This window comes from Hyperoodon ampullatus, assembly GCF_949752795.1.
Source record: "Hyperoodon ampullatus genome assembly, chromosome: 1".
NCBI classification, from domain to species: domain Eukaryota; kingdom Metazoa; phylum Chordata; class Mammalia; order Artiodactyla; family Ziphiidae; genus Hyperoodon; species Hyperoodon ampullatus.
Window position 1 is genome coordinate 82444954 of NC_136914.1, and position 13872 is coordinate 82458825.

General features: G+C 41.4%; 1 protein-coding gene across 5 annotated transcripts in view; it reads left to right on the forward strand.

Annotated features, from left to right (window-relative positions):
* Positions 1-13872, forward strand: part of FAM114A1 (family with sequence similarity 114 member A1) — a gene marked incomplete at both ends in the record, with an annotated part of 56005 nt that overhangs the window by 22195 nt on the left and 19938 nt on the right. For 2 of the 5 annotated variants that reach the window (XM_079701679.1, XM_079701682.1), the window contains 4 exons: positions 1312-1425; positions 1545-1651; positions 4485-4619; positions 9396-9548. In XM_079701679.1, the coding sequence (XP_079557805.1) occupies positions 1312-1425; positions 1545-1651; positions 4485-4619; positions 9396-9548 (509 nt within the window). Of the gene's footprint in view, positions 1-1311; positions 1426-1544; positions 1652-4484; positions 4620-9395; positions 9549-13872 lie in introns of those variants that run through there. The other 3 variants (XM_079701680.1, XM_079701681.1, XM_079701683.1) reach the window with 3 other exon arrangements.

The window sequence follows — 13872 nt, forward strand, 5'->3', positions numbered from 1 at the left end:
GTCCTCTATCAGTTTGGCAAATTTCTGTGCCGTGATTAAGTTAAGATCCCTCTGATAAGCAAGCTTACGATTGATGAAATATGACCCTTTGGGTTTGGAGTTCATCCATGTCTTTCTCTTATTCAGGAGATGGATGGTCAGTCATTTGAATGGTGCCCTCTACAACTAGATGGTTCTCTTTGGCTCTCAAATCCTGCTGTGACTTGGCCCTTTTTCCCCCAGATATTAATATTGCTCCTGCCTTGGGTTTCAACAACCTGAGGTTGCCTAGGGTCCTGAGTGAATCTTTCATTTTCTCCCCGAGCACTAAGGGGGAGGTGAGTGCTGTGATGATGGCAGCCCAGGCTGCTTCTCCAAGAATTCAAACAGCCACTTAGGACATCACTAGACTATTAGTTTTCTAAGGAGAAAAAAATGGCTCCAAAATAAAATGTAGACAAAGCTATTTCTCTGTCAAGCCAAAGTTTGTTTGTGTGTATGTGTCAGGGGCGGGGCGGGGGTAGTGGATGAGAAGGTCAGCTCTGTATTCACTAAATAGTTATTGATATTGAATACACACTGTGCTGGGCTCCAGGGAATTATAGGGATTGTCCCGGCTCAGATAGAGTAAAATTAGTGCCCCTCATCCTGGCCGACTATTCTTACATCTTGTGTTTGGACTGTTACTGCTTAAGATAACTATCAGAGCTGTTGAGTGCCCTTTCTGGTTTTCCCACTGGCTTGCCTTTGGATCTTGACATGTCATCTCCAGACCCTGCTCTCACACATACAGACCGTACTAAAGGAATGACTGACACTTTGTTAAGCCTCAGCTGATTTCTATTCAACAAGTAGTAATTGAGTACCTACAATAGGATAGGCCTGCAAGGAATCAAAAAATGAATGACACATACCTGCCTTGAGAAGCTTAGAAAAGAGGAAAGAGGGTAAAACAGGGATACCCTTCACAGATAATATCTTGGGTTGGAAACCCCAGGTTGCTAGTTAGATAGTGTGAGAAGTAAGAGGGACTAATAAAGCATCTGGGAGCCCTGTACATGCAGTTATTTGCTCCTCCTGACAACACGGTGGAGAAATTGAGTCACAGAGAGGTGGTAACTTCTCAAAAGTCACCCAGCTGGGTGATGGTGAAACTGAGCTCAGACTGGAACCCACATCTGAGGGCTCGCAAAGTCTGTGCTGTTAATCACCGCGTTCTCTCACAGTCGGGATATACACCTACAGCTTACAAGAGCTCTGGGAGGTGAGCTATGGAACCTGCAGACCGTGGGCTTCTATTGTATCTATGAGCCATATTTTATTTCCTGACAGGTCATGGATTGACAGCGGTCAAGGAAAAAGCAGGGGCCACCCTCCGGATTCATAGTGTGAATTCTGGCTCTTCCGAAGGGGCCCAACCTGATACTGCAAATGAAGTCCCTCAAAGTGAGTGGTGCGTTTATTTGGGGATTTCTTGGACTTGGGCTGCACTACACCATGTGCACAAATAGATTTCCAAGTTCATATCAGCAAAACGAACTCTAAAAGGGTGTTTTTCTCTTTAGTAGCAGTTGCAGCCGCAGATCAGAGGCCTGCAGAAAGCCCACCCACTTCTCCTTCATCGGGGTCTCGGGGCATGCTGTCAGCCATCACCAATGCGGTTCAGAACACAGTGAGTCATTAGCTGCTTCCTCTGTTTTCCCTGAGGTCTGCCAGTGCCTTTTTTTGATATTTCTATTTACCAGTGACCTAGATACATCAGAGAAAAGATGGTCTTGCTCATAACTTTGGATTATGATTTTGTTATGCTTTCTCCCACAGAGTAGGCATAACCTTGGAACCAAAATGATAAGAACAAAATGAAATATATTTTATGTTTAAAAGAAGGGAGCTGCTTAGAAGGAGCATTTTTCAGTCTGACATAACAGTGTCCTTTCCAGTGGCTGCAAGGACAGTCTCTGTTTGCGGGGAGAGAGCGCTCTTTCCTAGAGCTGTTTTTCTGAGATGCTCTATGTTTCTTAACCTTCAATTTGAAAAGTTATAAAGTGATTCAGGTATATGTATGTATATATGTATATGTGTATATATATATATATATATATATACACACATATATATATATACACACACACACACACATATATATATATACCAGTAAAGAATCAGGAACATTCCCCAACATGTTTCTAAAGTGTTTCCAGATAACTAAGACCAACATTCTTCCTCCATCGCTACCTCCCAGTTCCCACTCTCCTCTTTCCTTGAATAGCCCTAATACACATCCCTCCTTCCCAGGCCCCTTCCTTTTAAAGAAGCTTAAGAAGCTTGTTATTGACAACAAAACACTGATGAATAATGAAAAAAGGGGGATGCACCCCAACTGAGATAAGGCAGTTAGCTGGTCTTCAGGATCAGAAAGAAAAGGTTTACTTTCTGCTATGTGAAACCAAATAACTAGTTTTTTAAGAAATATGGCTCACGTCCAATTTATTCATTCATTCATTCATTTAAAAGAAAAGGTAATTAGCTTGCATAATATCCCAAGAGCTATGCTAGATGCTGGGCATAAGCTGAAAGACAAGAGGGCATAACATCCTGGAAGGTGGAGGCAACTTAACAGGTGTCAAATGCAGTGCTGTATGGGAAGAAGAGGGGGCTGTGGACACACATATGGGGCTGTCTTAGCCAGACTTCAGGTCAGGGTATGCCAGAAATAGGAAATGACTCTTCCTTTCCTTGCTACTCGAGGTCCTCTAGACTAAGCAGGGAGAAGGGGTTCAGCAAGTATGTTTTAGGAGTCGGATAGCAGTACAAGTCCAGTATGCCCACAGCAGGTGTGCGGGGAGGGTTGTAGGTCTGGGGATAAGACAGAGCACTTTCATTACCTCTGGCGTAAGAAGTGAATTCATGGGGACTTCCCTGGTGGTCTAGTGGCTAAGACTTCACGCTCCCAACACAAGGGAAGGGGGTTCGATCCCTGGTCAGGGAACTAAGATCCCACATGATGCATGCTACAAAGGCATGGCCAAAAAAAAAAAAAGAAGTAAATCCATGGTCTCCCTGAGCTACGAGGCAGGGCCCTCTGAGTTTGTCCTCAGCATCCTCACATTCCTTTCTGTGTGCTCTCCAACCTTCCGGTTCTCCCTTTTCCCAAGCTCCAGACACCCCCCAACCAAGTCTGCTCTTACTGAAAGTCCCTTCATCCTTCCTTCTCCCATCTTATTCTCTACTGAAGTAATCCCTCACAGGATGTTAGGAGAAAGTAAATCAAATTATGCAAAAGTGTGAATTGCTCATATCCCCTAGTCCTCCCAAAATATGTGCATTTAAAAATCTGTTTTGGGGCTTCCCTGGTGGCGCAGTGGTTGAGAGTCCGCCTGCCGATGCAGGGGATATGGGTTCGTGCCCCAGTCCGGGAAGATCCCACATGCCGCGGAGCGGCTGGGCCCGTGAGCCATGGCCACTGAGCCTGTGTGTCCGGAGCCTGTGCTCCGCAACGGGAGAGGCCACAACAGTGAGAGGCCCGCGTACCGCCAAAAAAAAAAAAAAAAAATCTGTTTTGTAGTGTGATTATTGATTGGCTCCCAAATTGGAAAACAGTCTAAATGTCCAAGATGGAGATGACTAATAAAGCATATTAATCAGTGAAATCAAATATTGCTGTTGAAGTGATAATTATGAAAATGGATAACGCCTATAAAGAATAATGTAATAATAAAATATAACCTATGCAAACTCATGTAAGGTGAGAAAAAACACAGATATATGCATATTGTAATTGTAGTTGTATAGTTGGGGTATAGGCAAAGAAGATGTTGCAAAGAAATGTAAGCAGTTTTGTTTGTATGTACAGTTTATGTGAGTAAATCTTGGTTGTTTTACTCTTTTTTTTTTAAAAAAGAGAAAAAGTGACTGGCAAAGGAATTTGCAGTGGTTAACTACATAATTGAACAATTTCTAAAGCCAGAAGCACATGGAATCAACCTGTCTTAATTCATGAAAATACTAATTATAGGCGGTTATTGCTACTTTCTGAAAGTATGCAAGAGCCACTGAAACAGCCTGAGGGTCCTACACTCTAGGGCCCTATATTAAAGAATTCCCTAAACTGGCAAGAGTATTTGACATTTTTATAGATTGCTCCAAATAATTCTGTTACTTGGGTTAAAATTTTTTCAAACAAAAACAGCAATTGGGTCACCTATTAATTTTTTGTCTTAGGAACATATCTATTCATACACACAGCCAATAAAATTAATCCCTAATGTGCTTTGGTTTTCTTAAGCATCCTTATTTAATAACATTTCATGTCCTACAAATTATATGACATACGCTCTTCCACGGAAAAGAAAATAGGATTAAATGGATGATAAATCTCCTGATGAGAAAAAACGGTGACTTTATATTGCTTTTAATATTTGAGGATAGTGCAGTCTAGGAGGTGCTGACTGCCTCGGAACAGCAAAACATGAAAACCTAATCTCGTGCAATTATCTCATTGACAGGGTAAAAGCGTCTTAACAGGTGGTCTTGATGCTCTGGAATTCATTGGCAAGAAAACTATGAATGTCCTTGCAGAAAGTGACCCAGGTTTTAAGAGGACCAAGACACTCATGGAGAGAACCGTTTCCTTATCTCAGGTGGGATTATGTACTTTTGTGATTTGTTCTTTAGGTCAATAAAGTGAATAGATTTTTATTTACCTTTTTTAATAGATATTTTAAAGCACATGTCAAATTCAAATGACACAAAATATCAGGGAGTGAAAATTGAGTTTCTAATGCACCCCTTTCCCCAGCCACACATCATGGGAGACAACCATTGTTAACGACTTCTTACAGATTCTATCAGAGACATTATATGGACAGATTTAGATATAGATATAGATATGGATATAGATATGACTATATAGATAGATATAGCTAAACATATACATATATATACCTGTGCACATATATACATACAAACTTTTTCAACCAAATGTTAGCATACTAACCATGCTCCTTTGTACCTTGCTTTATTAAGTATAAATTATACTTAATTTCTTGAGGATGATTCTATTGATGCCATTTGTCTTAGACCATTCGGGCTGCTGTAACAGAATACTGCAGACTGGGGGGCTTATAAACAACAAACAGTTATTTCTCAAAGTTCTGGAGTCTGGGAAGTTCAAGATCAGAATAGCAGCAGATTCAGTGTCTGGTAAGGGCCTGCTTTCTGATTCATAGACAGACGTTTTCACACAGTTTCTTCTCATGGTGGAAGAAGGCAAAGGAGCTCTCTGGGTCTCTTTTATAAGGACGTGAATCCTGTTCGTAAGGGTTCCACTCTCATGACCTAATCACCTCCCAAAGGCCCCACCTCCAAATATCATCACACTAGGGATTATGTTTCAACATAAGAATTTTGGGGAAACCCAAACATTCAGTCTGTATTACCATTATATTCCAGCTCTACCACGTTCTAGCTACATGACCTTGAGCAGATGACTTAACCCTTCTGTGCCTCAGATTACTCATCTGTACACTGGGAACATCAATACCTACTGATAGCTTTGTTGTGAGGATGAAATGAGTTAGAATAGAACCTGACTCACAGTTAGCACCTGAGAATGTTAATTATTGTCATTGTTTTTTTTATGTGTCAAGATGATAGGTAGAAATGGTATCTCATTGGAATTTTAATTTATATTTCTCTTACTGTGTGCAAGGTTAGACTTCTCCTCTCATACTTCCAGCTCTAAAGTGTTCCTCCTTGAGAAATATGGTATGAAGAATTTAATCTATGTTTTGCTTACTTACAGTAGTCAGTAAAATTAAAAATAATGTTTATCTTATTTTCCAAATACAAAACTCTAATACCGAACTTGCTCCTTCTGTTGACACATGACCAGCTCAGACCCCATAGTGTCAATCATGCCCCTTTTCCCCTTCCCCCTTAAGAGTCTTATACACCAGGTCTCTCTATGTCTTATCAAAATCAGGAGCAGCAGATGCAGGATCTTATCAATTTCACAGGCAGGACAAACACATCTTCCCATGGCTCAGTGCTGGGAAGCCACAAAGGAGCTATCACTGGCAACAGGTTAGTGGCAGCTCCTGAAAAGTTTGATTTTTAGGTTATTTCTTCTTGGCTCTTCCAGAGTAACCCACATATAACCACTGTGATATTACAGCCCAGGTACGGACTTGGCAGGATCAGCTAGACCATCACCCTCCTGATCCTTAAAGAAGAAAATAGATTTTGTATTAATCAGGACATTAACACTAGATGTTATACAAATACAAAACAAAACCAAAAATAATAATAATAACCCAAGTGTCAATGTGGCTTAAAATGAAGAAGTTTTATCTTTTATTCCTATAGTGTTAGCGTTCGTGGGCAGCCCACGTCTTGTGGCTCTACCATCTTAAAATCCTTTACTTCCAGCCTCATAGAAAGGGGAGAAAAATATGTGGGGGGCCATTACCCACTTCAACTTCCTTCCGAACAGTAATTTTTCATTCGGTCATTCACTCCACAGTGCATTTTGAATGTCCACCACGTGCTAGGCACTTTTCTAAGCACTTGAGATACATCAGTGCTCAAAATGAGTAAATATCCCTGTCATTATGGAGATTTGTTCTAGTGAGGAGGGACAAACAAACAATAAACATTATCTCATATTTTAGAAGATGATGAGTGCTGTCAAAAAAATAGAAAAAGTAGAGCAGAAAGTGGGTAATCAGGAATATGGGAGTGAGGGGCAGGTTAAGTATTAAGTCAGACTGTGAGGGAGAACTTCATGAAGATACATGAATGACGTTTGAGCAAATACCTGAAGGAGATGAGGGGCTTGACTATGCAGAATCTGGGTGAGGCACATTTCAAGCAGAAAGAGCAGCTTGTGCAAAGGCCCTGAGGCAGGAGTGTCTGGTATGAACAAGGAAGAGCAAGGATGCTGTGTGGTGGGAGAGGAGTGAGCCAGGATGAGAGTTGCTGAAGATGAGGCCAGAGTGGTCATGGGGAGCAGGTGATGGAAGATCGTGGAGGGCGTTTGTAAGAACCTTTGACTTTACTATTAGTGAAATGGGGAGACCACTGCAACGTTTTGGAGTGATAAGATCTGATTTTAAAAGTATCACTCTAGTTATGGTGTTGAAAATAGACTAGGTTGGGGGGAGGGTGAAGGGCAGGGAGACCAGTTAGAGTGTGTATCAGCCTACATCTTCCCAGAAGCAGATGCCAAGGTAAGTTTAAACGTGCAAGGATTTTATTGGTAGAAATGACAATGTGAGAGAAAATTGTGGGAGTTGGGGAAGAGCCATCAGACCACAATGCAAATCTGATCCCAGTGGAGGGGAACAAGAAAGGAGACTGGGTGCAATCATCCTAGACTGCTGTGCAGTCTAAGGAAGGTTTGGCAAAGCCATGGGAGAGTCCTTCAGCCAAAGTCCACTGACAAAGGAGTTTCCATCTCCCAGGAGAAGGTCTGCCCTAACATCCCTGCTGCACCAGTGATTGGCAGAGGGAGGTGGTAAGATGCATGACCTCAGTGCAAATGAAGAGTGGGTTTCAAAGCACACCCTCGGGGCTCTTGGTCATTTATGCTCCCCTCTCACAGCCTCCTCAGGAGGCATTTGCAGGTATCTAAACAAAGGATAATGGTGGCTCAGAGCAGTGTGAAGCCATGAAGGTGGTGATGAAGGCTGGTTCTGGGTGTAGTTTGAAGGTCGATCCAGAGTTCCTGGTGGACTGAATATGGAGTATGAGATAAAAGGAAGAGGCACGGATGATTCCATGGTTTTTGCCTGAGCAGCTACAAGGATGAAGCTGCCATCAACTGAGAGAGGGACATCTGTTATGTTTTTCCTAATCCACACTAAATAACTCTAGACATCAGAAATATTCATGCATGCCCTCCCTAAGTTTCTCCTGCATTCTGTTTTACTCTTTGAATAACATGGGGACAGGGTGATTCTCAGATCCCACTGGTGTAAGTTTCCAAAGCTGCCCTTCTGTCCCAAGGTCTTCCATGCCAGAATCGCTCACTGCTATTTAAACCAATCTCCTTTTCTTCTCCAGAAGGAATGTAGCAGCAGCACCCCGAAAGCCAGTTAGTTCTTCTTTAGGCCACTTTAATTTCACTCTCCATTTCTTGGGTGAATCCACATCATTCTAAAGTGACAATTTCCCTTTTCCTTTTATTGCATCCCTTTTTCCCTCTAACCTGAATTAGAATTTAGAGATGGAAGTTGGTGTAGGAAAGAAAGCAATTTCAGTGTCACTTTGTTACTTTATTTCACCACAACCAAGCCAGTGAGGTCCGTGGGAGTAGCTGGGTTTTATTGTAAATGTTAACAATTCCCAGGGATGATTTGATGGGGCTGTTTTGAAAACTTTCAGATCTTATACTTATTTAGTCTTAAAGACAGGCAGGAGGGAGAATTCTGTCTGCAGCCTAGTGGGTTTGGGGTTAACAACCTCAAGAACCGAAAAGGAGAATGAAGCTGATTGTTTATTGACACATAATAAAACCCAAAATCTATTCTTTCATGATCTTCCCCTTGTGACCTTGTGGTGGCCAGTGCATTTATGGTGCTCTTCACAGATAGTAAAGAACCCTATAAACTAAATGCCACAGTCACCTTGATGAGGAATCACATAAAAGATGCTTAGAATCGAAGAAAGCAAAGGCAGGAAATTAAGAGTAACTGGTGGACTTGTGTTTATTTTACTGTCTTATTATTTAATCAACAGAAAAATAACTGGAGAAAAATGATCAACCTGGAGAGGAACTCGGTTCACAGTATTTCTAGAAACCAATCTATCAAAGAATTGATAAGCTAACATTCTTATTCATATTAATACTTATATTAAGTATCTGGTGAGGAATACACTATGAGTTTATATTTTATTAATTATTTTCATCAAAGATGTTTAATAACCACACACACAAAATTTTTCAATAACTCAAATAAAATCAGACCAGCTTATTTTTGCTTTGAAGTCTGCCTAGGTTCACAAGTTGCAATTAATCCTGTCACAATAGATTCAACTTTCCCAGTGTACATAGAATTTGCTCACTGTAGAAAATCTGGACATTTTAAAAAATAAGATTAATCACACACATGGAAAACACTTCAGTAGAAACCACTGGTCAGCTTTTGTTTTGCTTCTTTTCAATCCTCTTCCTGGGTGTAGAATTTTTGCTTTGTTTTGCTGTATACATATGAACATGAAAAGTTCAAAGTGGAATATTATATAAAAAATTGTGAGTAAGATCAATGCAAAAAGCCATTTTTTTAGAAATTCCACAGTGACTAAAACCTACTCTTCACAAGTACCAAGTCAGTGCTCATCTCCCCCAACATCTTCCGCAGGAAATGCGGCTTTTAAGCGTACACCTAATGTACAAACACTGTGTATTTGTGCAGATGTTGCGGGAAGCCAAGGAGAAGGAGAAGCAGAGGCTGGCACAGCAGCTCACGGCCGAGAGGACCGCACACTACGGGATGCTGTTTGATGAGTATCAGGGTTTGTCACACCTGGAAGCCCTGGAAATTCTGTCCAATGAAAGCGAAAGCAAGGTATGTCTGTCCTGGTCATTTGAAGTAGCATGCTCATGAATACGTCTTCTTTTTTTTTTTTTTAATGTTTAAAAAAAAGTATTAAAAACACACACACACACACACACACAAACAGGATCCCTGTACTCATCTCCCACATTTGGGGTCTGAGGACTGTCTACTACATTAGAGGCATCTGGAGTGAATACGTCTTCTTAAACATGAAAGAAAGCCTCCTTTCTAGAGCCTCATTACTGTGCTGAGGTCACAGATACTGTCCAGCCTGATGACCCCCCTCAGGTTCCATATTATTTTCTCTCTATCCTGTGCCTAGCTGTTCCCCCTCACCAGCCCCAGGAGGGCCAGCATGATAGGAGTCATTACCACCCCCAACTCACGGCCCAAAAGGCCGTGCAAACCCTGGCTGTCAGCACCTGGCCTGTGCCTCCCTTTGATGATGTAGTACCCAGATCAGAGGTGCCCTGCCAGGCCACATCTTCATTCCTACCCAGTGGAGACAAAGCAGCTGGTATTTCTCCCAGACTGCAGGGTTCTAATATATTTAGTTTCATGGATGATATAGTTATTTATTCACCCATTTGTTAGAATGCCTGGGCCACAAAGGGCAGGATTATCTTACTGGGCGTTAAAGTTCTATTTAGTGATGCTCCTGAACAGAGCTCTGGGAAATTACCTAACAGCCCTGCACATTCACACTCTCTGATCCCAAGAAAACAAACATGAATAGTGGAAGTCAGCAGGGTTGGTGATTTCTTTTTTGTAAAAGGATCTATGTGTGTGTGTGTGTGTGTGTGTGTGTGTGTGTGTGTCCCCAAATGTGTGTGTTTTTATTTAACAAACACTTATATGGCATTTATATAATCACTAATCTAAGTACTTTAAAACTATTAACTCATTTAATTGTATATACTGCTCTTTTTGTGAGTCAGGCTGACTGTAGTCTGGGGTGTTTTTGCAGTAAAGGCCACAAGGCAGTACCCTCTGGACCTCCTGGGAGGGGCCATGGGCCATCCCAGTGACATTTACTTGGGGGAGAGGCAGGTCCTCAGACAGGAGGCTGAACTTGGAAGTAAGCCTTAGAAGCGAACAGTCATTTTTGACTCTCTGTTGGCCTTGTCTCCTTACATTTGGACTTTGGGGGGTTGAGACATTCTTGAAGCCCACCTAGTCAGGGAAAGATGACCTCTGCCATATAACAGGTAACCAAGAACCAAACAGGATGGACACACACACACACAAGATTACAGAATTACAAGTTACTCTGTGTTTATTTCCTTTTTCGTTATCCATCAGCCATCACTGACAGTCTTGTGGTTAAACTGTTAACGGGTAATTTTTTTTAAAGCAAAATCATGACTCATGCAGATACCAAATGAACACAAATCAAAGAATTTACTTACCTCATTAATTAAATGAAAGAACCAGACAGATGTTATAACCGGTTTGAAGGAAAAGCCGAAGAAGCACAAATTCATATGAAATAAAGCAATTTTGAAATGAATGTACAAAGCACACAAACCTGGTTTTTCCATAGAAGGAGAGGTTGTCCCTCCACTGGGAAAAATTCATTATTGTTTTGCACTGCTATCAGCTATCTACATTTTAAGGAGTTATAAAATTACTCCCATGGAATCAGAATCCAATAATCTGGTAAAGTGTGATCTGGAAAATGTAGTTTTCCACTAAAGCACAAACTTTTCCCTACAAAAGCAGGGTTTGGGGTCAGACATTATGTGATCAAATGCCACTCAGTAGCTGTATGGTTTTGGACCTGTCTGACCTCAATCTCCTTACCTATGAAATGGGAATGATAATCAACTTTGTAAAATTATTAAAAGAATTAAATGAGATAATCCATGTGAAGCTAGCTATGCCTAATACATAATAAACAGTCAATAAATGTTAGCTGCCATTTTATACATACACATGTATATGCATATATAATGTTGATGACATTTTATTTTTATATGCATTCTTATATATACATGTTATTATTGTGTGTGTTGTGTATTATTGTGTGTGTTGAAAACATTACAGGGGAGCATGGCCCCTTGAATCTATCACGGTGGTAGAGAGACATTCCACTCTGGCTGGTTCCAATGCAGGTCTAGCTGTAAAACAGCCCCAGGCCTCTAGAAAAGAGCCCCAAAGGACTGATGTTGCCAGGAAGGCAGTTTGGTCCCTGGAGGGGGGCATTTCCCTCTGTTGGCATACTGCTCCCACAAGCTCTGCTTTCTTTCCCCAGCCTGGAGATTTTTGTAGTTTTCATAGTGAGAAATGCAGAACTTTTTCTTGGCTTAGTAATAATAGTTACTGGGTGTTATAATAAATAGTCCTGAAAATATATGGGTCAAAAACAGTAAGAGTTCTTCTCACTCCTGTGACAGTCCAAGATATGAATGTCTGGTCAGCAGGCAGCTTTCCAGCATTTAGGGATCCAGAAACCGGGCTCTGTCCATCTTATGGCTCCACTAGTCCCATCCTAATATTCACAGGCTCCTGGCAAGAATACAAATGGAGACCCTACTGGGGTTGTCAAATTTAGCAAATAAAAATACAGGATGACTAATAAAATTTTAACTTTAGATAAACAATGAATACTTTCTTAGTATAAATATGTCCTATGCAATATTTGAATTACACACTTATACCAAGAAAATATTCATTGTTTATCTGGAATTCAAATTCAGTCAGACCTCCTATATTTTATTTGGCAACCCTGCACATACCAAATATTTAAAAGTTGAAGAGCTTTTGGAAACAAACTGTTAAAGAAAATACATTCTGTCATCCTTCCTTGACAAATGTACTTTCATAATGGCCTGGAAGGCCAGGTTCCCATTTAGAATTCTCAGACTCCTCAAATTTTCATATCACCCTCCTGCCTGCTCTCTTCCCTTTATCTCCAGCTGTCTGTTGCTTCAAGGACCCTCGTTGGCACGAGTGAGGATGCCCCAGTTCAAGCACCATCCACATCCCCTGCAAACGGCCACCTTTGTCCATCCCTTGGGCCTAGGAGTGCACACTCCAGTGGATGGTCCCACCATAGGGAATACAGCCTGGGGAAGAGGTCCATACAGATCATGAAAGGGAAACTTCAGTTACCTGGAGAGTGATCTAGAAGTGGGAGTGTGGGTTCTCGGTGGGCACATCCCTTTGGCCCTCTGGACTCCCCTATGACCAAGTCTAATGTATTGGATTTCACTCTCCTCTAGGGCCTTGTTGTCTTCTTCATCCCACCAGCATAAGGAGAGAATATAGAGGGGACGTTCCCATTTGTTAAAAACTCTAACCCAGAAATGGTACACATCTCGTCTGCTAACATTCCATTGGCTGAAACTTAGACAGGGTGTACAGAATTATAAGGAATCATTACTACCTACTAGATTGATTCTAGGATGGCAACAGACATGGCAACGTGCTGTACTATAAATCTTAAGGAAAAACTAATATTTTTATTGCCATTATACTCAATACTTAACCAAAACAGTAAACAAGAATCCTCAAAATGACACCCCACACCCCCTTTCAGGGAAAAGGTTTACAAGGCAGACTGTTTACCCTTGCGTCCCTGACAACACTTAAGCACAGTGCCAAGCATATAATCAGCATTCCATGAATATTGAGGAGTGCATGATTATTTATTATTTATTATCGGATTGAAGTAAAGATTTAATGCACATTGTGCTAGCATAATGGAATGAACTAGCAGGAAGCAAAAGAGATGCTGTAATAGAAAGATGCTGACCAAGAGTACTTCACTAAAAAGAGCCCTTCCTGGGAGATGCCAAAAGCATAAAACCCCAATGCATTCACTCCTGGTGGATGGCTACCCTCAGAAGACACAGAGAAACCAAGAGGCCCCACATGTGTGTATACTTTCTCACTAAGCGTTGTACTTTAACATTTATTCAATTACCCATTTTTCTTTACTCTGAGAAAAGTGTTGTTTAGAAAATATATCTGAAGCATAAAGATATGATGTGGGCATATCTAGGACCGTGAGCCCTAAACATAAGTGTATGAGCTGAAATGAAGACTCTGAAGAGGTCAGGGCAGAAGGGAGTGGTGGCGGCCAGCATGCAGGGAGCATTACTTCCACCTGCTGAACTTGGCGCCTAATGGGTTTTGTGTTGATGACTTCCCCTTGAACTTCCTCTCAGAGCCTTGGTGCCAGTTGCATTACGTCCTGATGATGTGCATTAGCAACTTTTAGGGACATGGTGTCTGGCCTTGACGATGCCCTCTTTAACTCTCTCACTCATCTGGACTGCAAGCCTACTACCATAATCAATATGAAAACACAATCCAAAGAGTGTGGCAG